At 42.9% G+C, this 25692-nt stretch overlaps 1 protein-coding gene across 1 annotated transcript in view; it reads left to right on the forward strand.

Moving 5' to 3' along the window:
* The first annotated feature begins 2182 nt into the window (after positions 1–2182).
* The window catches only part of GYS2 (glycogen synthase 2), a 79472-nt gene continuing 55962 nt past the window's right edge, over positions 2183–25692 (forward strand). Inside the window, exons 1-4 of the mRNA XM_054036875.1 lie at positions 2183–2663; positions 13461–13642; positions 20664–20855; positions 21621–21806. Of these exons, the coding sequence (XP_053892850.1) occupies positions 2543–2663; positions 13461–13642; positions 20664–20855; positions 21621–21806 (681 nt within the window). The 5' untranslated portion in view covers positions 2183–2542. The remainder of the gene's footprint in view (positions 2664–13460; positions 13643–20663; positions 20856–21620; positions 21807–25692) is intronic.

Here is a 25692-nt window from a genome sequence, read left to right on the forward strand (position 1 = left end):
GTACCATACCATACCGCCCTACTTGTACCACTAGGGATGACCCGCCTGCCACACATCTGCCAGTAGTAGAGGATGTTCAGCTGGAACCACTGCTGCTGCTGTAGGGAATAGCTGCCAGGGAGTGAAGGCGGCTAGAGGAGAGGGGGAGGGGGAAGCACAGGGAGGTGGACTGGGAGGTGTTAAATCAGAGGTTAGGGGTCAGATTGTAGAATTGATGGATTTTTTTGCTAGCGAGTCTCCAGGGATCAATTTTGGGGGGGAGGTATGCAATGGGGAATGGATATTTTATCCAGGAAATAATACTTATATCACCAACTCAGGCAGAATGTTTTTAAGGGAGTTTCCTTGTATCCTTAGCCTCACTGACTGCAATGGGACTGCATGGCATGAGTAAGGGAGGCAAATTGTCTCCTTTCGTTTTTGTTTTCTGAGGTCACTTTTAAAGGAATCTAATGCTACTACAGATTGTCAATGTCTTTCTGGTATGGAAGGATCTGGAACTTTGCTGTGTGGTCTCATCACTGTCACACACACATAGGGACTGACACCTGCAGGGTCTGTACTGCAGTGTGTATCCAGCCCATAATCAGACTGGGGTTTTGCCTCCATTACAAACTGATAACTGGTTTGCTCTCCAGTATTCCTCCAGGTGGAATAATACATATATTATAAATATGGTAAATATTAATATTTTACACTTCTTATAACACCTTTCACCTGAGGATCTCAAAGGACTTAACAGATATTAATGAATTAAGGCTCACAACATCCTTGCAGGCTAGGTATTATCCCAATTTTACAACTGAAGAAACTGAGGCCCAAAGAGGTTAAGTGACTTACCCAAGATCGCAGTGATTACAGAGTAGTGAATAGAACCCAGAGGTCCTGACTCCCAGTCTGCTGTTCTAACCATGAGAACATGCTCCTTCCTTTCTCAGATTCAGGCTCATTTCATTATGTCACACCTGTATCTTTAACCATTCTACATCCCTAGGATATTTTTTTAAAATCTGTGATCACTAGAGCTTGTCACAAAACAGAAAAAACATGTGAATTTTCATGATTATTCCTCCTCCTTTTTAATTGAACTATAACATTTTGATGACAACTTTCATCATCATTTTGCACTTTTAAAGACGTTGACCAGTAGTTCCATAGCTTGCTGAGAAATGGGGAAAAATTGGACGTTCTTTTTTTTATTGAGACTTTGACTAGCTTTTGTCCCTACACACCTGGGGACAAATTGTTAAATAAACAATAAGCACTAATAATAACACCTGGTTTATTTAAATAATCACAGTTGTAATAATATTATTATTTTAATGTAATTTGTACTTAAATACTTGCAAATATTCCAAAATACTGGACAAACATTCTGAAGTTAGTCTCACTATCTCCCTTGAGATGTATTATTTGATGCCCCTATATTGCAGATAGGGAAACTGAGTTAGAAATGACTTATTCAGAGACACAAAGACACAAAGTGAATCATTGGAGAGGGTGGAATAGATCCCTGAAACTTGACTTAGAGACGAGTCCTAGTTTTTTTAAACTACTAGACCATACTATTTAATATATCTGTGAATTTAATGCAGGTTTTATTTAGTTCTTCTTCCAGATCATTACTATAGAACTTACATAAAACCACGCCAGAAGGAAGCCAGAAAAAGAGACGCATGAGTGCTAAGAAAACTGGAGTGAAACTCCAGTGGAGGAATTAGGGCCCTGATTCAGGAAATCACCTGTATTCAGGAAAACACTCAAGCATGTCGTTAAAGTTAAGTATGTGTTTAAGTGCTTTACTGAAGCAGGCTTAGGGGTCTGATCCAAAGCCAGTTCATTAACCTCATTGGAGTTTGGGTCGGACCCTAGCAGAGCCAGAGAGAAGCCTGTGTGTGGGGCTAGGGGGAACTAGGGCTAGCAAAGCAACAGAAGAAGGAGGTGGATTTGGTAAACTTAATTAAATCTCCTGGAACTTTTGTTAGAGGTGATGACAAATATTTAAATTTGAAAGCCCTGAAACCAAATCCATGAAAGTGCCTAGATATCATGTTGGTTAGGTGCATGATAGAGATCAGTGAGTGTAACATGAAGGGGTGGGTCTTGATGGGAGCCATAAGGGGCAGGGCTCAACTCAGGTGGCAAATTTATAGGTCTTCCCTAGGGGACGTGCTGATGAGTTTCACTTATTCCTGAGTCTGGTGGATATTGAAAGCTGTGGCTGAGAAACCTGATGCTGCTCTTTGCCTTCCTCTGAGAAAGAGGCCTGCCCCCAGAACAGCCAAGACCTGCTTGGATCAGCTTTGAATTCCTATCTCTGCCAACAGCTGCCTGGCAAGTCCATGGGATTTCACTGAGCCAGTTTAATACTTGTAGGCAGACAGTTTAAACCCATTAGCTCCCAGCTAGTGGAGTAAATTTGCTCTGCCAACCCCAGCTCTCAGGCAGATTTTGCCAATCAAAACCAAAGAGAGAAACAAAAATAACTATAAATTTAATAAAGATTGCAGCCTGCACTGTAAGAGCTAAACGCTGAAGCAAAATGCCTCTGGTTAGATCACTGTCTGTGACCTCTCTTAATGGGCTTCCTCAGTGGGAGGATGAAGACCTGCCAGTGGAGGATTTATTGCTCTTTGAAGTCGCTTGGGAAGTTACCAATAAAGGTCTGTACAGCACTTTACATGTTAATTTGATTGTTTTTGGGGTTGGTTGTGTGTGTGTGTGTGTGTGTGTGTGTGTGTGTGTAGGGACTGGATGCAAATGTTATTAAGTGGGAACTGTGGAAATGAATGCTTCATAAATGCAGCTAGATGTTTTATTCAGAAGGAGAGCTTAGGAAATTGTATCAAAAGAAGTGTGTCACTCTGTACATGTGTGAGCATGAAAGCATATGTGATTGTATATGTGCTATGTCTGTGTGTGCTTATTCAGAATGCATGTGAGTAACCCATGTATGTGTATTTGTCCATGTACAGACTTTTGGGCACCAATCACAAAAATATGGGTGAGCGTGTAAGTGTTGCGCATATGTGTGCGTAGATATATGGCCGTTCCTCTCTTTGTATTGCTATGATGTATATGTACGTGAGACTTTTATTTTTTTAACTGATGCAAAATCTTTGGGAATGCAAAGCATGAAAATAAGCATTTGTAAGACAGTACATTCAAGTGCAGTGATTTTCTTCGGCCTTCCCTTGCAGAAAGCCATAATTTACACCAGTTGAGAATGACATAGCTCTGCTGAAGTCAGGAGTAGAACCGAGAAGTCAGTGGGGCTGCATCAGTTTACACCAGTTAAAAATCTAGCCAAATATTTACAAGCATGCCTAAAGGCAGCCATTGCGTGAGAGCTTTCACGGTTGGTGCATGTGATCATATTTGAACTCTGCACATTGCTCTAGCTAATATGACCTCTCTGCCAGAGTAACTTCAGATTTAAAGTGCTAATAGAGCTGTCCTACTTCAACAAAGCAGCTTGAGTTCAGCAAAGGGGGAAAGGTAGTAATGTTGCAGCATAAATGAGTTACTACGAGTCAATGATTGACATTGTGTATCTTGCTGCCTGTGGGGATAAATAAAGAGAAGATTAGTTGAGGAATAGATTGTAATCTGTAACATCTGAACCCTAAAGGACAAATGTAAGTGAGAGGAACAGATAGCCTTAGGGTTAACATTCTACCTGGAGTATTTTGCAAGTAAAGTGCTTATTTTTACCAATGTGCATGGCAAGCAATTGACAGGTAGATGGCAGCAGAAATCTGGCTAAATCAAAGGGTTCAATATAATGTATAATTTAAATCCACAGTGTAAATTCTTTCTGTGCATTTACAAAGCACATAATAGGCCATACTCTCATTGATTTAGCTTTGCTGACTTCAGTGAAGCTACACAGATTTACCCTACTAATCCAGTCCAATTAAATTATTTGGAACTCAACAAGTTTGAACAGAATGTCCTAATAGTTTCACCAAGTAATGACCTTATACTTTGTCAACCTGAATCTTAGAACTGATTGAATTATCCATAGCAAATGATTCTTTACCTTACATCAGAGCCTTCTTACAAATTGTCCCTTAACCCATCCTGGTTTGAAGTACTTGATCTAATTATTATATATTTGATATATTAATATATATTTGAGCAAATGTTTTTTGCAAACTCTTTGTAGCTTGTGCTCCTTCAAGTAGCGAATATTTTGCCTGTGTGTTTGGGCCATCTAAGTCATGTGCTTTGATACTGTTTCCTGATAGGGTGACCTCACTTTTATAAACAGCAGTAGTTCCTGGAGAAATCTCTGTTGCTGTAGGTCTTTCTGATCCTCCCCCCTTCATAGTTCTTCTCCTTGCTACTGCTCATGCTGAGAGATAGCTCACTTGTATTTATTTGAAATCATTCAGTAGTCTTTCATCTTCTCCATTTAACACCCTCGTTCCCAGACCAGTAAAGATATTACATGTAGGGTGGCAGAGTGAGCATTTCTAGCATTCTAATGTCCAAATTTGCACAAATCAAAACTCTTCCATAAATATTGATGTAAACAAGAACTAGTCACCCAAATGTAAGCACAATATATACTAGTGTCCTTTGAAGTCGTATCATGAATAATTTAAAATGAATGATACATTTTGTTCACTAAGCTGGATGGGTAACTTGTAATGCATGAGCTTCCTTGCTTTTTTATTATGCTTGTTTGTTTAGGGGAAAATCACTCCCTTTTGCAGAAGGTTCCTGGCCTGGAAAGCAGTAGAACTGCACATGTCTATTGCTGAAGTGAAACAAGAGGGGCAGGCCATGGAAGTCATGCACCTTACATGCTGCAAAGCAGTGCTCCACATTGGCTCTCTCCTCTGTAGCACGGAGGGAGGGTTTTGGTGCCAGCTAGGGAAAGGACAGAGCATTATGTAGAGTGGCCACAAACTACATGGATCTATTGTCTAAAGCCTCAATAGATTCATAGAAATGTAGGACTGGAAGGGACCTTGATAGATCTCCTAGTTCAGTTCCTTGCACTGAGGCAGTACTAAGTATTATCTTCTAGAGACCATCCATGACAGGTGTTTGTTTACTGATTTTAAAAACCTGCAAATGAAGGAGATTCTGCAACCTCCCTAGCTAATTTGTTCCAATGCTTAGCTACCCTTACAGTTAGCAAGTTTTTCCCAAGGTCTCTAACCTAAATCTCCCTTTCTGTTTTTAAGCCCATTACTTCTTATCCTGTACTTAGTGGTTAAGGAGAACAAATTATCACCCACCTCTTTGTAACAACCTGTACATACTTGAAGACTATCATGTCCCCCCTCAGACTTCTCTCTTCTCCAGACTAAACAACCCCAGTTTTTTTCAATCTTTCCTCATAAGTCTTGTTGTCTAGACCTTTCATCATTCATGTTGGTTGTTGCTGTCCTCTGACTTTTGCCAATATGTCCACATCTTTCTTGAAGTATGGTGCCTGGAACTGGACACAGTACTCTAGTTGAGGCCTTACCAGTGCTGAGCAGAGTGAAAGAATTACTTGCTTACAACACTCCTGTTAATATAATCCAGAATGATTGCTTATTTTGCAACAGTATCACATTATTGACTCATATTTAGTTTTGATCAACAATAACCCCTGGCCAGATCCTCTTCTGCAGTACTCCTCCCTAGGCAGTCATTTTCCCATTTTATATTTGTGCAATTGGACATTCCTTCCTAAGTGTCCTACTCTGCATTTATCCTTATTCAGTTTCATCTTATTTGTTTCAGACCATTTCTCCAGTTTGTCATGACCAATTTTAATTCTAATCGTGTCCTCCAAAGAGCTTGCAACCCCTCCCAGCTTGGTATTGTACACAAACTTTATAAGTCTACTCTCTAAGCCATTATCCAAATCATTTATGAAATTATTGAATAGAACCAGACCCAGGACAGATCCCTCTGGGACCTCACTTGATACGCTCTCCCAGCTTGACTGTAAACCATTCATAACTACTCTCTTAGGAACCTTTTCCAACCATTTGTGCGCCCACCTTATAGTACACATGTGGAAATGTGTAATAGATAGATGTTATAGGCCACTAATAAAGACTGCAGCAGCATCCGTGGAGAGGCTGCACAATTCCTCATCGTCCTTGCCCCATCCCTTTAAACCTCCTTGTATGTCCTCAGCAAAAGTCAATTTGCTCAAGCTGCTCAGGGAGGATGAGAATTTGTCTCTTACAGACTAATTTTGTTACTTGCCATAGTCATTAGCCTAGATTAGTGAGGTTTCCATTGCTTTGATGAGGAAGTTTTTAATCACTTTATGAAGTTGATAACTATACTTATTGAGATGTTTGATTAATATTTATATTAGCATCTCTTTGCATATTGTCTGTATTATTCGATCCATTTTATAAACAAAGAAAGATATAAAGTGGTACAATGCTCAAAAAAAACCAGAACAAAATAAAAAACCAACCACCTCTAGGCAGGTGACCAGTTCTTATCACTACCTAAATATAAACCCATTAGTATTCAGGCCCATTACAGGGCCCATTACAGTGCTTCTGGAACATTGTTCCTTTAATCTTAAAAAGCAAAGTTGCCTGGAGAAGAGCTCATTCCCCATTCCACACACCAGCTTCAGTCTCTACCTCCATTTCTCTGTGTACCATTTCTTCCCATCTCTCTGGCTCCTTCCTTTCCACCAGCTGTTCCTCTGTAGCTCTTTCTTCCCTCTCACCTTCAGGGATGGGGGTGGTATTAGTTTTTTGGGGTGAGGGACTCAAGTGAATGAGTGGTGGGTACATTGTGTGCGTGTAATTGATGTATCTATTTATTTAGGTATGCATGAGCCCCACCACTATAGTATCTGAGTAACTCCTAGGAGTTTAAAAATAGAATGGGAAGAGCACAACACGGAGAAAGATGAGAAGGAGAATTTAGACTGGAAGGATGAAAACTAAAACTGGTTTTAAAAAAAATTCAGCAAAATTTGTTTGACAAAAATGCCTTTTCAATTAAATAAACACTTTCTCATAAAAAATCTGTTTTCATCCTTTTCGTCCTTTTAAAAAAAAATTCTAAACAAAATATTTCAAAATTTTTGTTTTAGTGGGAAAAATCTCTCTCTCTCTCTGTTAGGGAAATAAGTGAGAGAGAGGGTTTTTTCTTTTCTTTTCTTATTTCACTTATTTATTTTCTCTTATTACTCTATTTAGAAAAGGCGGGAATTTAAAAAAAAACAAAACAGCAAAAACAAAAGTGAGAGGTTGTTTATTTTTACCCCACTGAAATTAAATTTCAAAATTTGTGGTCAAAACTGAATACTTTTGAAGGGAACAATTTAATTTTTGTTTCTTGGATCTTTTTCTTGGCATGTTTTTTGACCTGCTCTGAAGCACACATAGAAACAGACAGATGATACACTAGTTGTTTAGAAAGAAGGAAAGAAAACAAATGAAGGAACAGAAAAAAGGAGGAGAAGGGAGAGTAAAATAAGGAAAAAAGTAAGTTCCAGCAAACCCCCCATTATTATTTGGTGAAGGTTAATATCAAAACACAGAGATGTATCGCATCAATAAACTGGTGAATTTGCCCCTAAGTTGCCAGTGTCAGTGGGAGGACTGCTAGACTAATATCAATTTGCATAACAAAATGTTTTCAGTGGAATGGTGGGACATTGATTTTAGTGTACGCTAAGCATAAATCTGAACTTTGTACATCAGTCTACACATGCTGTCAACAGAGAGTAACTTTAGGGCTAAAGTATGTGGCCTCCTAAACTAGAGATTGCCCCAAACCACAAAGTTCAGATCGAGTTCTGAATAACACTAAGCTTCAGTGGATGTCAGAATCCAAAACCAGACATGTATCCAAAATTTGCAGTTAACCTGCTATCTCTATAATGAGCCAGACCAAAACTGTCAGATCTAAACACCTTAGAATTTGGGGGAATTTGAGATTGAGATCCAAAATTTGTGTCCATCTTTCATTTCATTGTTTTTATAAAGCTGGCATCTGAAAATAGGTTTTCAGATGTTGCTGCCAGAAGCATGTATAAACTGCTCAAGAAAATCATGGGGTGTTTTGTTACATTTCATTTGATTGGGAAGGAGTTTTAATTGATACCCTAAAACTCCATATTAGGAAAGAATCAGCAGGCTTATTGGAATTCTGAAACTAATTAAAGACTGACGTTTTCCAACCATTTTCACTTTGGACCAGATTCTGCAGTCAATAGAGTGAGTAATGGACTGCTTATTTACACAGTAGTTTCAGTGAATTCAAAGTAGCTAACAGTGCCTTCTGAAAGAAACTTTGTATGACGTCTCTTCAGGGTATGAACTGGAATTTCCATGTATAATAAATTACTCCAGCCACTGGTCAACTCTTCCCCTCCTGTCTTTTTCTTTGAGGCATGTCCAGCATGTCCACGTGCATATAATTGCATGTACCAACTTCCTATGCCCAGGGGCAGCAGGTTTGTAGAAATTTTGGTGGTGTCCAGAACGCCCAGAGCCCACCCCCCATACTCCACCCCACACCTGCCTAAGGCTCTGGGAGGGAGTTTGGGTGCAGGCTCTGGGAGGGAGTTTGGGAGCAGGAGGGGGTGTGGGAAAGGGGGGTTGCCGGCTCTGGGAGGGAATTGGGGTGGGTGCGGTGTTTACCTCGGATTCCTAGGCAGGGCGGGCTGGGGTGCCTCCATGTGCTGCTACCCCCAGGCACTGCCCCCGCAGCTTCCTATTGGCTTCAGGGGTGCTTGGGGCAGGACAGGGGCTGCAGGGAGGGGCTGGCAGCCACGTGGAGTGAGCAGGCAGGAAGCCGCTCAGCTCTGCTGCACTGCCATGATGAGTGGGGGCCCCGGGCTGTTTTAAATGGCCCGGGGGATGCGGGGGGGAGGGCACCCGGGGGCAAAAGGTGGGGCCGAGGGAGAAACCAGTGCTGAAGCCGGGCCCATTGTGCCCTGGGCACCAGGAATATTCCTGGTGCCCAGGCACCACGGGCCCATAGAACTCGTCGCCCATGCCCAGCTCTCTTACACATGTATGCAGAGACATCCGTGCCTCACGAGTCACATGTTCACATGGTAACAGAGGGACAACTGAAATGTCTGGGGCCAGATAATGCACAGGTTTCATGGCAAGTTCTTTCTGCAGATTTTACTGCGTTCTTCAAAATCAAAACCTTATTTTTTTTTTAAAGTTCTCAATCCTTATTGTAATGAAGGTAGTAAAACAATGCATTGCAATTGTACTTGCCCTACTGTCAGATAGACTGACATGATGTAGCATAGTACAGAATGAGGCGTGCACTGTGATCAGCCCTCTTCTTTCCCCCTTGTTCATCTTAGTCACCGACACCTTCCCAGTCTTTCACGTGCTAACAAGATCAAAGCCAGTTTTATCATCTTAGGAATGACGCGCACTGACCTGGTAACCGTGATGCATACTTTGGCGACGTTGCGTCGGGATTACTACAACAAACTCTGTACTGGGCTCCGTAAGGAGCTGATCTATCACCTGCAGCTGGTGCAGAATGCATCCGCAGAAATGTGATTGGAGTTGGCAGCAAGAGGATGTAACCCACCCTCAGCTCCATTCCCTAACTGGCTGCTTCCTGTTGTGTTTCTTGAGTTTAAGGAAAGGTTTTCAAAGATAGAAATGGCAGCACCTTTCAGTGTGCATTGGGTGCATCAATGCCATTCCTACCTTTTGAAAATGTCTCCCTGTAGCCCTTTAAGTGGCTGCTTCCCAAAGTATAATGCTGATCCCAAGACTGGGTCCTTTGCCACAGAGAAGAAACAGGACTCAGGTGTAGGAAACAGAAAACAGCTTCTTTGCTGAGGCTGCTGGATAATCGGGGCCCAGTCTTGCACCACTAAAGTCAATGGCAGTTGGGTCACTCCTTGAGACCTAGTCTACACCCAGGTTTTGCACTAGTGTAACTATTTTGGTTACGCGTACAATCTTTTTAATGAAATAGTGTTATACCAGTACAACTCCTAGAATAGAGCCAGGTATACTGGTATAAAGGTGCCTTCATCATCATCATGTTCCCATTACACCTCTGGCATTTAGGGCAGCAATGAAGCTGCTCCACTCCTGTCTGTTTCTGATAAGTCTTTCGGTTGTTCCCCAACTGTGCCCCTGGTTTTTCAGCTCAGCTTCCACAGCTCTTCGTAATGTTGTTTTCGGGCGGCCTCATTTTCACTTGCCTTTGGGTGTGCATCTTATTGCTACTCTGGGGATGGCAAGAGGATGGCAACACCCTCATGGTGTCCATCATCCCATCCAGAATACAGCAAAGTTTCTCCCGAGGCTGCTGTTAATCTTCTTGATCTGGTCCATCTGCTCTCACTGATACCCAGGATGTGTAAGCTGGAGCGTCTCATCTCTGCTGTGACCTGAGCTAGCTTCCCTGTTTCATACATTGTCTGTTCATTCCAAAAAACAAGTTTGGTTTTTGTCTTCATGCCCGTGGCTTCCTTTCAGCTTTCACAACTGGCAGTCATACAGGTCATTGACTCCTGAAGGCCATCTCACACAGTAATGGTCGATTTCACCATCGCTGTTTCTGTAACATATTTTGTTTTTTACTGGACAGAGTTGTTAGCCCTGTGCCTAACCCCAACCTGGAGGACCAGGGTGTCTGTTTTGTCTGGCCCCTCCCCCACAGACCAATCCAGTATGGTTGAACCTACCAGGAACAAAAAGCCCCTGCCAACACAGATTCTGGGGATCGTTAGAGCACGCAAGGCACGGACACCAGAGGTCCGATAAAGGTGCCTTAGATCAGTATAACTTACCCTTATTCCTGTAAGGGAATGGGAGTATCAACAAAAGTACTTTTATAACTGAATCTACAGTTGGGATTTGTACTGCTTTAACTATATCAGTATAGTTTGAGATGCAACTCCTGTGTTTAGACAAATTACTTAGATACAGTACTCTCTCTCTCTCAGCTTGCAGACTGAGGAACCCAGCCTATGCTGCACAGTGTCACCACCACACAGGATCTGCCTAAATCCTGATCCAAATTAAACAATCATCATATCGACTGCTGACTACAGGCCAGCTTCTTAGGTTTCTGGTCCTAATGACTTGTAAGGGAAGAACTGGGGCTGGCTATATCTTTATTTCTGCAACTTCACCATCTGAGCTATAGATTTGCTACCGACATTTTTAAACATGAGCAAAGACTCTTCTTTTGTTGCATTATGATCAATTTTAATAATTGTTCATATTTATTTTATGAAATTTTAGCTGCATTGTTTTTATTGTAAGACCTAAATGCTATGGCTGTTAAGCACCATAACATGTTATTGTTTTAGTTATGACTCTATGGATCTTCAGTCTTTCAGATGTTTCTTTGTTTGCACTCCTCACAAGGTGGGCTATTTTTAAAGAACAGGATTTTAATGTAGGGGCTAACTTTTAAGTGTGCACATAAATCTTATAAATGCAAACTAGATAATTGTATCTATACTTTTTCATACATTCATAGATTCCCAGGCTAGAACAGACCACCGTGACCATCTAGTCTGAACTCCAGTATAACACAGGCCACAGAACTTCCCCAAAATAATTCCTAGAACAGAACTTGTAGAAAAACATCCAATGCGGATTTAACATTTGCAAGTGATAGAGAAACACTGTACCCTTGGTAAACTGTTGCAGTTGTTAATTACCTTCACTGATAAAAATGTATAGCTTATTTCCAGTCTGAAAGTTTCCAATTATTGATTTGCAGGCCCAGAGGCCTGTTCATATGTTCATCAGCTGTACATGCATTCTATAGGGGCATAATTAAAAAAAGGTAAAATTCCACAGTACTGAAGGGAAATCAGATTTGGCAAAAGGTTTGCGGCAGATGTCAGCTGATCCATTTTAATTAATCATGGACCTAATCCTCCAAAGTGCTGAGCAACCTCAGCTCCCATTGGCTTCCTGGTAAATGAAGGGTCAGATTTGTAAAATACCTTTAAAAATTTGGCCCTTAATATTTAGAAAGAATCACAGCATTGGGCCCTTATAAAACATCTATAGCCTTAGCAAATAATTCATGACACAGTCGGGGCATTACAATACAGTTCTAGTAGCTCATTTGGCTTCTGCATTTGGGTCAGTTCAAATCATATAGTGGCTATTAGGTTAATTTTGTTGCAATTAGTTAAACCTCTCTGATCTTCAGCGCCCTCGTATATGTTAAATATGGTAAATATGGTTCCTGGGTATGCCCCTTGGGCTTTATTCACTGTTGACTTATTTCAATTTAATTCAGTGAAGCTAAGCCAGTGTAAAAGTGGACTGATGCAGTAGTGAATCGGGTCTCTGGCATGTAGTTTATACCTAGACTTTGATTTATCTGTTCTTCCTCCTTCCTTTCCTTTTGTTGCATCTAAACACTATGCTTCTGTTCATCTTGGTCCATGGTATGGTGGAATTCCCTCCCATAAAAGATCTGCAGTCCTGTCTCTCAGTCCTTTCATTTTAATGATCTGTTAACTTTGTTATTTACTTGCTAATGTGGTATTGTGTGTTGTTTGTGTATATAATGTGTAACATATCATTGAAAGGTGTTGTAGACATTGAGATCAGTGGAAGATGTTATAGAAATTAAAACATTAAGGGCTCTTTATGTTAGTGATGGAATACAGTGCCTTTTTCTTTAAAGACATTATTTCAAATTCAGCTCAGGTCAGTAGCAGCTGAAAGTCATTACTGCCTGATGCTTTCTAGTGGCTTGTGTGTAATAAATTGGGGTTTGTCTGTCCAATTCTCAATGTTCAGGCATCCTCATCACAAGGAATTAGCTTTAAAAATGACAACTGCCAAAGCAAAAAGTTTAGATATACCCTATAGCCAACCACTAGATTAGGCATAGAAAATATAGGAATGGCCCTGAGCCATAGTGTTTGAATCCCCCCCAATCTGAACTTTCCAGGGATGTGCAGATCCAAAATTTTTGTTGTGTGCTTTATAGATAGGGGACAGCCAGACATAAGGATGAGAATAACACAATGCACTGATTCCACATAAGTGGGCATGACATTAAAAAAACAGAATAGAATAGTAAGCAGTTGGTGTGTAACAGATAATAACAGTTGAGGGTGGAAAGTATACTGTGTCCATATAGAAGAACTTTGGGGAGGTCACATATAATGACCCAATTGATATTTAGCCAAGATATTTAGCTAACTCTCCCACTCTTAGGCAAAGTGCTATGGGATTAACATTTAATTATCACATGAGGTCTGGATATGAGAACATCCCATTTTTAAATACAGGGGATGAAATTGTGGGCCTACTGAAGTTAATGGCAAACCCCCCATTTACTTCACTACTAGGGCCAGGATTTCACCCAGAATTGTGAATACGAAAAGTAATTAAACTGGAGGTGGACCTGACCCATACCGCCAGGTAGGTTTGACCCTGGATCTGAATTTTGAACCTTATACCCATCTCAATATGATACTCTCTTATGATTTTCTTTTACAGTTGGTGGCATCTACACTGTGATCCAGACAAAAGCCAAAATTACAACTGACGAATGGGGTGAAAATTATTTTCTGATCGGTCCCTACTTTGAGCACAACGTGAAGACTCAGGTAGAGGTGTGCGAGCCTCCGAACCCAGCAATTAAAAAGGCAGTGGACACATTGAAAGGCCAGGGGTGTCAGGTAAATGAGATCTGCCACTGCTCCCTATGGCAACTAAGCTGACGCTGAGGAGATTACAATTTTGGTTAATGCTCTTGCCGTTCCACTTGACGCTGTAGTCCTGGTCAATGTCCCAATAGGAAAGGCTCAAAACCATTAACTTAGCGTTAGAGTAGCAAAGTCAATTCATTAAAGGTTATTTTTGAGAGAGAACCAGTTTATCCAATTATATGTTTTAAGAGTTATTTATCTGCAAGTCTACTTAATTGGATTAATGACTTACTTTGCCAGTCCCTAAATACAGTGAGATTTCAGTAGACATAATTTGACCTTAGGTTGACTGAACTGTTGTGTAATTCTCTTTTATTGCATTTGGCCTTCTCTTGCTGCTGAATAAACTCTGAAAGGGAATAGCATTTCACCATACTGTGGTTTCACTATGGCAGGTTTGAAAGCTAGACATAGCAGAACCACAGTGGTATTAAAAAAAGTTATCTGCTGACAAAGAACCTGCTTTCTAAGGCCAATTTAGCTCTGGAAATAGTGTGAGGTCCCCTCATTTTAGCATGGTGCTTATCGTAGGTGTTGCATTCATTGTTATTCCCGAAAAAAGAGGGTTTTTTTGTGATCAGTGCACAAAGCTGGGACCTGGTGGATCTGGGTTCCATTCCCAGTTTGGACAAACATGTCCTGCATGATCTCAGTCATATCTTGTAGTAGCTCTGTGTCTCAGTTTCCTCAGCTGTAAAATGGAGACAGTAATGCTTCACTTCCTTCACACAGGTGGTGTAGATTCTTTTCCTTCCAGTGAATCAGCAGCAGAATTGTTTACTAAATTCCAAACAGTTACACCTGTGCAAACCCATTGATAACAAGGGAATTACACAAGGATAGGAGAGGGTCTAATGTGGCCTATAGAATCTTTATTACTGGTGCTGATGCCCAAGAGAGAAAGTTTGCCTCTCAGATTCCAGGTGGAATATGCAGGGCTATCAGTTGAGGGAAAATAATCTCTTGATTTGTAAACTGTGCAATCCTGACCTGGAAACCATCAAGAGTCAGTAGACGTGGAGTCCCTTGATGCCACTTTTTGCAAAGCCTATTTTTCAGAGTGGAACCAGGCTATAACACATTGATATTTGTAAGGGATTTGGTAATCCTCAGATAGTAGTACAGAGTGATGTTCCTAATTTAGCGGCTGCTTCTGGTTTTAGTGTAACTTTTCATAAAGTTTAATTATTTACCAAGGTTTATAAATATAAACCTACTACTGATTACAAAGACCTGTCTCTGCCATCTAGCAAACTCTCTTTTGAATGGACAATAACTACAGACTTTTAGGCCAGATTCACTTCTATGCTCTAGACAGGGGCGGCGAGTTATATGGGCCCGTAGTGCCCGGGCTCCAGCAATATTCAGGGCCCGGGGGCTCGGTTCCACCAATGTTTGGGGCTGGGTCTGTCCCCTGACCCCCACTTGCTGCCCCCGCACACCTCTCCCTGGCCTCAGAGCGTCCAGGCCTCAAGCCAGTGGCTGTCCCATGTGGCTCCCAGCATCAACTGCCGCCGCAGGGTCCTAGTGCCCCCCAACCACTAGTGTCAGGGCAGGCTGATCCTGACCCTGTCCTTCCGCCTTGGACTTCCCTATTCTGGCAGGACCCTCCACCAGCACAGGGGGCCCCCCCCACCTGCAGTCACCGCTCCTGCCCCATGGTGGGCAAAGGGCAGCTCCATCCCCCACCCCCAATGAGGCTACAGTGAGGGGCAGCAGCAGGGGAGGAGGCGTACATGTGATGGCAGCCCCTCCCGGCACCACCACAGGGGAGATGAGGGGGCTTCCTGGATCTGAGGGGCCCTAGGAGCACGTGCAGTGACAGTGGTGCGAGGTGAGTGAGCTGCCAAATGTGGGCCTTAGAGTTAATGAGGATCGGGCTTTCAGGCCTGCTCTATACAATTTTTGTACTGGTATAACTGTTTCAGCTAGAGGGGTGATATTTTTACGGAAACAATTATACTGGTACAGCCCCTAAGATGGACACAGTTATACCAGTATAAAGATGCCTTAGGGCTGGTCTACGCTATGATTTTAGGTCGAATTTAGCAGCGTTACCTCAATTTAAGCCTGGACCCGTCCACATGACGAAAGCTCTTTTTTTTTTTTTACTTAAAGGGCTCTTTAAATCGATTTCTTTAATCCAGCTCTGATGAGGGGATTAGCGCTGAAACCGGCCTTTCCGGGTCAGATTTCGGATAGTAGGGACGCAATTTGACGGTATTGGCCTCCAGGAGCTATCCCAGAGTGCTCCATTGTGACCGCTCTGGACAGCACTCTCAACTCGGATACACTGGCCAGGTAGACAGGAAAAGACCCTGTCTTTTTGAATTTCCTGTTTGCCCAGCGTGGTGGAGAGCCCAGGTGAACATGCAGAGCTCATCAGTACAGGTAACCATGATGGAGTCCCAGGATCGCAAAAGAGCTCCAGCATGGACCGAACGGGAGGTACGGGATCTGCTCGCCATATGGGGAGACGAATCAGTGCTAGCTGAACTCTGTTGCCAAAACATTAGAAAAAGTCTCAAAGGGCATGAAGGACAGAGGCCATAAGAGGGACACAAAGCAATGCCGTGTGAAAATTAAGGAGCTAAGGCAAGCCTACCACAAAACCAGAGAGGCAAACGGAAGGTCCGGGGCAGAGCCACAGGCATGCCGCTTCTATGCTGAGCAGCATGCCATGCTAGGAGGTGAAGCCACCACTACCCCAACCCTGTGCTTTGACTCCGTCAATGGAGAATCATGAAACACGGAAGCAGGTTTTGGGGACGAGGAAGATAGCTCACAGCAAGGAAGTGGAGAAACCAGTTTCCCCAACAGTCAGGATACATTTTTCACCCTTGACCTGGAACCAGTAACCTCCGAATCCGCCCAAGGCATGCTCCCAGACCCTGAGGGCACACAAGGCACCTCTGGTGAGTGTACCTTTGTAAATATTACACACGGTTTAAAAGCAAGCGTGTTTAATGATTAATTTGCCCTGGCATTCATGGCCAGTACAGCTACTGGAAAAGTCTGTTAATGTGTAGGGGATGCAGCAGAAATCCTCCAGGGACATCTCCAGAAAGCTCTCCTTGGTGTACTCCCAAAGCCTTTGCAAAAGGTTTCTGGGGAGGGCTGCCTTATTCCATCCTCCATGGTAGGACACTTTACCACGCCAGGCCAGTAGCACATAGTCTGAAATCATTGCATAACAAAGCATGGCAGCGTATGGTCCCGGTGTTTGCTGGTATGCAGACAACATCCATTTCTTATCTCTCTTTGTTATCCTCAGGAGAGTGATATCATTCACGGTCACCTGGTTGAAATAGGGTGATTTTATTAAGGGGACGTTCAGAGGTGCCCGTTCCTGCTCTGCTGAACAGAAATGTTCCCCGCTGTTAGTGATCATCCCAGAGAATTGGAGGGGGTGGGGGGAGGGAAGGGGGGTTAGTTGGGTTTGTGCTGCATGTTAACCCGGAAACCGCAGCCCCTCCTTTTAAATTGCAAACCCATTTTAAATGGCCAACCCAACGGCCACTTGGTATGGGAAATGAGGGCGCTGCTGTTTGAAACCATTCCCACACGTTATGAAGGTTAAAAAAGCCAAAAGACTGTGGCTTACCATGGCTGCCTGCAAGCCGAATTCTGTTGCCTGACACTGCGTGAGTGATCTCTCACACCAAACCAGCAGGCCCTCAATATAAGAGGAAACATGCGACCTTGTAACGAAAGCACATGTGCTGTGTAATGTGAACAGCAAGATTTAATGTGAAAGAGTGTACCCATTGTTCTCTAAAATGTCTTTTTAACTACCACCTCTCCCTTCTCCTCCACCAGCTGCAAATGTTTCTCCTTCACAGAGGCTAGTGAAGATTAGAAGGTGAAGAAGGCACACTCGGGATGACATGTTCTCGGAGCTCCAGATGTCCTCCCACGCTGACAGAGCACAGCAGAATGCGTGGAGGCAGACCATGTCAGAGTGCAGAAAAGCACAATATGAACTCGAGGAGAGGTGGCGGGCTGAATCGCGGGCTGAAGAGAGAAAGTGGCTGAAGAGGATAGGTGGCGTCAGTTTGATGACAGAAGGCAAGAGTCGATGCTCCGGTTGCTGGAGCATCAAACTGATATGCTCCAGCGTATGGTTGAGCTGCAGGAAAGGCAGCAGGAACACAGACCACCATTACAACCCCTGTGTAACCAACAGCCCTCCTCCTCAAGTTCCATTGCCTCCTCACCCAGACGCCCAAGAACGCGGTGGGGGGGCCTCCGGCCACCCAGCCACTCCACCCCAGAGGATTGCCCAAGCAACAGAAGGCTGGCCTTCAATAAGTTTTAAAGTGCAGTGTGTCCTTGTCCTTATCTCCTCCCCTACCCCACCCGGCGCTTCCCTCCTCCTCCACCCCTCCCGGGCTACCTTGGCAGTTATCCCCCTTGGCAGTTATTTGTGTGATGAATTAATAAAGAATGCATGAATATGAAGTAACAATGACTTTATTGCCTCTGCAAGCAGTGATCGAAGGGGGGAGGGGAGGGTGGTTAGCTTACAGGGAAGTAGAGTGAACCGGGGGTGGGGGGTTCATCAAGGAGAAACAAAAGAACTTTCACACTGTAGCCTGGCCAGTCATGAAACTGGTTTTCGAAGCTTCTCTGATGCGCACCGCGCCCTGCTGTGCTCTTCTAACCACCCTCGTGTCTGGCTGCGTGTAATCAGCGGTCGGGTGATTTGCCTCAACCTCCCACCCCGCCATAAATGTCTCCCCCTTACTCTCACAGATATTGTGGAGTGCACAGCAAGCAGTAATAACAATGGGAATATTGGTTTCGCTGAGATCTATCCAAGTCAGTAAACTGCGCCAGAGTGCTTTTAAACGTCCAAATGCACATTCTACCACCATTCTGCACTTGCTCAGCCTATAGTTGAACAGGTCCTGACTACTGTCTAGGCTGCCTGTGTATGGCTTCATGAGCCATGGCATTAAGGGGTAGGCTGGGTCCCCAAGGATAACGATAGGCATTTCAACATCCCCAACGGTTATTTTCTGGTCTGGGAAGAAAGTCCCTTTCTGCAGCTTTTGAAACAGACCAGAGTTCCTGAAGACGCGAGCATCATGTACCATTCCCGGCCATCCCACGTTGATGTTAGTGAAATGTCCCTTGTGATCCACCAGTGCTTGCAGCAGCATTGAAAAGTACCCCTTGCGGTTTATGTACTCGCTGGCTTAGTGCTCCGGTGCCAAGATAGGGATATGGGTTCCGTCTATCGCCCCACCACAGTTAGGGAATCCCATTGCAGCAAAGCCATCCACTATGACCTGCACGTTTCCCAGAGTCACTACCCTTGATACCAGCAGCTCTTTGATTGCGTTGGCTACTTGGATCACGGTAGATTTACCCACTCCAAATTGATTCCCAACTGAGTGGTAGCTGTCTGGCGTTGCAAGCTTCCACAGGGCTATCACCACTCGCTTCTCAACTGTGAGGGCTGCTCTCATCTTGGTATTCTGGCACTTCAGGGCAGGGGAAAGCAACTCACAAAGTTCCATGAAAGTGCCCTTATGCATGCAAAAGTTTCACAACCACTAGGAATCGTCCCACCCTGCAACATGATGCGGTCCCACCAGTCTGTGCTTGTTTCCCTGGCCCAGAATCAGCGTTCCACAGCATGAACCTGTCCCATTAACACCATGATTTGCACATTGCTGGGGCCTGTACTTTGTGAGAGGTCTATGTCCATGTCTGTTTCCTCATCACTCTCATCGCCATGCTGCCGTCGCCTCCTTGCCTGGTTTTGCCTTGGCAGGTTCTGGTCCTGTGTATACTCCAGGATAATGCGTGTGGTGTTTTAAAGTGCTCATAATTGCCGCAGTGATCTGAGCGGGCTCCATGATCCCAGTGCTATGGCGTCTGGGCTGAAAAAAGGCGCAAAACGATTGTCTGCTGTTGCTTCATGGCAGGGAGGGAGGGAGGGTGGGGCTTGATGACATATACCCAGAATCACCCGCGACACTGTTTTTGCCCTATCAGGCATTGGGATCTCACCCCAGAATTCCAATGGGTGGCAGAGACTGCGGGAACTGTGGGATAGCTACCACAGTGCAACACTCCGGAAGTTGACGCTAGCCTCAGTACTGTGGACGCAGTCCGCCGACTTAATGCACTTAGAGCATTTTGTGTGGGGACACACATAATCGACCTTATAAAAATGATTTCTAAACAACTGCCTTCTATAAATTCGACCTAATTTCGTAGTGTAGACATACCCTTAGGCAGGTATATCTTATTCCCCTTCCTGTACAGGAATAGCTATGCTGGTATAATGCATCTTTATATCAATATAACTGCATGCACACTTAGTGAGTGTTGTAAGCCTTAGCTATCACACTGTAATTTAAGCAGTACAACTTGATTGTGTAGAGGAGGCCTTAGAGTAAATGAGAATCAGGTTCTAAGGCTCCCATGGTCCAGATTTTCAAGCAAGCCTCCTAAATTGGGCATAGATATATTGCACCTCAAATGCCCATTAGGTTATGTGTAAAAAGTAGGCAGTTACGGTTCCCAGGGTCCAATCCTGTAAAGTACCAAGCGTCTACGCCTCTCATTTAAGTAGGTAAACGTGATCATCACTAGCGTTGGTTGAAAGTTCTGTCACTTTGAACTACCAATGACAAATATCATTTTGATAGAAAAAGTGATTTTTCACATCTCTTTTCCCATTTTTCAACCAACTATAGAGTGGCTTAAAATCTTTCAATTTTCAGTAAAAATATCAGGAAAATAAATCTTGAAAAATTGTTCTTGGATTTTTTCCCCTGCTTTTGGACTAGATTTCCTCCACACATTGCCAGGAGAAACCCCAAATATCCATTTTGTGCACACAAGAATACCCACGTCATTCCCAAATGCTTCTGCTCATGAAATTCAGGTTTCTATGCAAAATTTGCTGGCTCAGTTTAGGCCACTCCTTGAGAAATTGGCCTTTTCTGCTAACACCTCTGCCTCTAATTAACAGGTATTTTTTGGAAGATGGCTGATAGAAGGCAGCCCATACGTTATGCTCTTTGACATAGGATCAGCAGCCTGGAATCTGGACAGATGGAAAGGAGAATTCTGGGATGCATGCAACATAGGAATCCCTTTTAATGACAGAGAAGCCAACGATGCACTGATCTTTGGATCATTGACTGCCTGGTTCTTTAAAGAGGTACAGTTTTAAAGTCTAGAACAACAGTGGCTTCAAACCTGGATCTGACATAGATCCAAATCAAATTTGGAATCTCAGTAACTCCTCTATTATATATTGTACTGAAACCACAGACCTGAAACTTTCCCCTCCAATGGTAAGAAATTTCACTCCTGGTCTGGAGCCAAATTCATGGCTGTAGCTTATCTCTGATTTCAAAGTGTTCTGTTGGTCAGTTCAACTGCATTCTTTCCACGGAAAGCCATGTCTGGCATGTGGTGTTACTTTAATGTCATTTCTACCCTATGTTTCTTCTTGGGTGTCTGAGTTCTTACTGACACCACTTTGTGGTAGTGATCTCGCTCTCTCCCTACCAATGAGCAGCAACCAGGTGATCACTCTCAAACGGTCCTTGCCTCCACATAGAAAGCCAAGGGCAATTTACTTCCCAAAGTTGCCAGATTCTATCTTCCCTCAAACAATTAACACTGAGTCACTTATGGTTTTCTTAAACTGGGGTCTAATAGCAAAAGAGAAAATATAAAGAACAATGAAAGATTGTGTTTCTCAGAGTGCCCTGGGTGAGCGTGCCACTGGGGGGCATGGTGCAGCATGTACTTCTCTTCACAGCCAACCAACTCTACCGACTGGTCAGGGCTGTGGTCAAGTAGAATGCTATAGGATTTTTTTTCATTCAGAAGTAAGCAGACACTTGGGGGCTGCTGAGAAGGGGGTGATAAGCAGGAGGCAGTGCACTTCACATGTGTCCTTTCACATTGTTTTCAGCTCACCAGCCAGTTTGATGACAAGCCCAACTTGATTGCTCACTTTCATGAATGGCAGGCAGGTGCTGGGCTAATCCTCTCTCGATTTAGGAAACTTCCTGTTGCCACAGTCTTTACTACCCATGCCACACTGCTCGGGAGGTACCTGTGTGCAGCAAGTATAGATTTCTACAACAAACTTGACCAGGTAAGAGTCTGTTGTCCTGTTTTCTCCCCATGGCATTTCAAGCTAACTTTTCAGTGACGCTAAAATGTCTCATTAAACCATGCGGCTCCTGGCTTTGGTGCCTGTTAACTTTACCAATGCACAGTTATTCCCTCTTGAATATTCTCATGGGGTGGGCCGACATAGAAATGCTTTGCCACAATTTCAAAGCATAATAAATTGTATTAGTTACATCCTTAGGTATGTAGGGTCTGATTCCAAACGCAGTGAAATCGGGAGTCTTTCCATTGACGTCAGTTGGATCAGGCCTATCTGGAGGAAAACTGGAAACCCTCAAACTCCTGGGCTAATCAACAGCCCAATTCAATCCACTGACTGATAAATAAATGGCAATAACAATATATTGCACTGCTATAGCACTTGCCATCTGAAGCTCTTAGCCTTATTATTAACAATTTGAGGATATTTTCAAAGGCACAAAGGTCAGTTAGGTACCCACCTCCCACTGAAAGTCAATGCCTTTGAAAATCTCCCCCTTTAGGTGCCGATGAGGCACCGAAGACAGAGATGTAGAGCAAGTTGGTTGAGAGGCCCTGTGGCCAGTTGAGTAGGTAGTGGCTACAGCACCCACGTAGCTGGGGCTAGGCTTAGAGCTGATGCTTAAGCTGCTGTTTTACAGCACTTTTTACCAGGGTAAGGATGTAGAAAAAATGGTCTATTACAGTAATCTCTGTGTAGTTAACATACAACTGGGTTCCTATTATGAGGCTCATTTTGCCTTCCTCCAACCTGCCCCCGCTCCCTTGTAAGTCGAACAGAAATCCATACTCTCTCAAATTTTTAGGGTTAAGTCTTATTGGCAGCTAGAATTTTTTCTCAGTTTTTTGACTAATTTGTGTTTGAAATTAAAAGACCTATTTAAAATATCTTTCTTGAAATTTTGGTAGAGTGTCGGTTTTTATTTTATGTTCCACTCTGTCAACTTCATGATATCACATTACAGCACAAAATGGAAAACATAAATAGAATTTTATTACGGTCCTCGGATATATTTGCTGTTTAGCAACCGCAGGTACAGGGTGGGATCTGTGTTTTACAAATGCAGATACAGAGAGAAATGGATTTTGAGATTGGTTTATGCATCACGGATTCATCCTTTTATGAATCATGCCAAAGCACTTTTAAAAATCCCACCCTAAAAGACTACTTCGCTGTGGTAGCTCAGAATTTAGTATCCTGCAAAATAGTGGCTGTTCTGTAGGAGCATCTTTACTACTTCTTAGAGTTAAACATGAATTAAAAAGTGCAGTGATATCCTCATACATGTCAGTTCACTTGTCATATTGCTGTAAAATAAGCCAGCTGCTAGATAGCATGCTAAAAATGAATGAAGTGTCCTGGTCTATGGTCTGTACTTCCTTGATACAGAGAATTGAAGAGAATTGTACATCTTTAACCATAATCTTTCTTGCAAAAATTAAATTTAAAATTGAGCTCATCTGCTGTATGAGTCTGTAAAAGGACAACAGTAAAATGCAAACCTTTTTTTTAATTCCCTACCTTTCCTGTGTTCTCAAATCAAAGCCATGCTCTCTACCGCACAGAGAATTTCTGAGTAGCAACATAAATATATATATCAATACAAAAATATTTATCTTCTGAAATCCCATTCATTGCTATGGTGATAGTTAAAAACAGACATATTTCTCTCTCTGAGAATACCTTTTATGTATTAATATCACCTCTGAAGTTTTATTATTAATCTCTGCAAATATACTTTAATGATGGAGGCTAATGGAATTCCACAGCTCATTCCTTCAGGCAGGTTGACATTTAAAGGGTACTGATGCAGGAAATTGTGTGAGGCTATTACACGACTGTTTCACAGACACTTACGGTGCATTAAAGCTCTTCCTGACAAGCCGTAACATTTACTAAGAGATCAGCTGTCTTAATGAGGGCGTCTTTGGCTGTAAAAAGGTCAGCCTGGCCCAAAAGCCAGATGAGAAACATAAGGGGCTGATCTAGCACTCACTCATTAAATGATACAGATAGGCAGGTCTTTAGAGGATATTCTTGCTGTTGTCTTTTAGTAGTAGACTATTAAGGTCAAACAAGTGATTTGTCCAGTGATAAAGACTCTCCAGGGCTTTCTAGTGTTTAACCTTTGGATGAGACAATATACCTTTTAAAGGGCATGTCACTTTTTTCCCCTTTCCAGAGTACAGCGCATAGTTTTCCTGTTTCAGGCCAATTGGATTTTTTTTAAATGGAATTTAAGCTCTCACTTTTGATCAGTGTTTCTTGGAAGGAACATACTTTGCTTAAAGCTGAAGGAAAATATCTGAGACAGGTGGGAAAGAACCAATGGGTGTATGTTCTACCATAGATGATAACTATTTTATAATGCAGAAGTGAAGCAGCAGTCTAGCAGTGCCTGGGAACAAGCAGGCATGCTCAGCTCCTGCAGAAGCAGAGGGAGTCTCATGTTACCTGTCCTAGCACTCAATGTAGAAAAACAAGGATTGGCTTTAATGAGCTCCAAAGAGAGCCCTGCCTAGCCCTAATCAGGAGGTACTGTCAAAGTTCCGTGAGGAAGGAGGGCTAAATGATGAGATAGGATCAGGTTTCAAAAGACACGGGATAGGGCAAGGCTACACTCTGATTCCTATTTAAGTATACAAAGAAACAGATTGCAAAGCATTTCTTTCTTTCTGATGTACTTCTTGCAGGAGAAAATGCCTCATATCCATATTCTTAACAAGGTACAACAAATGAATACAAACATAAAGGATACAAATGCATAGCCTGATGTAAGCCCACTGACGTCAACAGATGTATACCAGAGATTAATTTGGCCCAAGTTCCCTACATTTGGGAATAAACCTTAACATCAGGAATTTTATAAAGCAACATGTAATCCCAAGTGTAAAGTTACTGACATTTTCCCCATCGTTGCAAGCAGAGGGGAGCTAGAACTGTGAGGGCCTTCCACCTTGTGCACGATGCTCCCCGGCCGAGCCAAAACCTTTTGATTCAGAAATCTGATTGCAAGTTTGTGCTGCTTGAAACAAAACAGCCACTGAAGAGACTGTAACAGACCCGGGACCAATTCTCCAGTGTAGGACCAGCCTACCACAACTACATCACCCTTAGAGTATGGGGTATGGTCAAGGAAAACAGAGCTTAGATGGCATTCCTTTGCTCTCCAGCGATCCCTGGTTGCTAGAATGACCCCAGAAGACCATTGGCCAGTCCTGATGATGTGGCCCTAAAGTTCCAGATTCTGGTCTCAGGTCCACTAGTGTAAATGTAATTCCACTGAATTTGGCAAAGTCACTCTGGATTTACAACAGTGTGACTGAGAGAATCTGCCTGTATCAGTGTAGATTAGACTCATATATTTTTATTAAATTAGATGCTTTTATAGTTTCAGTTCTCATTTGCTTTTGCGGACAATCAAAAAAGAAAAATCTAACTTAATCATTCTGTTTGTTTTGGATCCTGTATTATTCAGGAGAACTTTCTAGAAGTGTAAACAGCTATTTCATTCTCTGTTTTCTGCAGACAGGTGTCTTGTATAGAACTCACCATTTCCCCAATGAGATAAAGAACAAGGGTTGCTCATCACACCCACACTATGGCTGAACTTGTAATTCATCTCAGAATGCAAAGCCATGAATGGGCCAAACTCATCTCTGGTGTAACTGGCCCTATTGCCCCCCTAGCTTGCAGTTGGGTTACATGGCTCAGGGGATTGGTAATTGGATAATAAGCCTTTCACTTCTAGGTCACTAGTTCAAATCTGGTCCAGGTCAGTACAGACTTAAAGCCCATTACCATCTAACAGCTGTTAATGTCAGAGTGAAACAAAATGTACACTTTCTTTGCTTGCATTCAAGATTAT

Source organism: Malaclemys terrapin, chromosome 1 (genome assembly GCF_027887155.1).
Source record: "Malaclemys terrapin pileata isolate rMalTer1 chromosome 1, rMalTer1.hap1, whole genome shotgun sequence".
NCBI classification, from domain to species: Eukaryota; Metazoa; Chordata; order Testudines; family Emydidae; genus Malaclemys; species Malaclemys terrapin.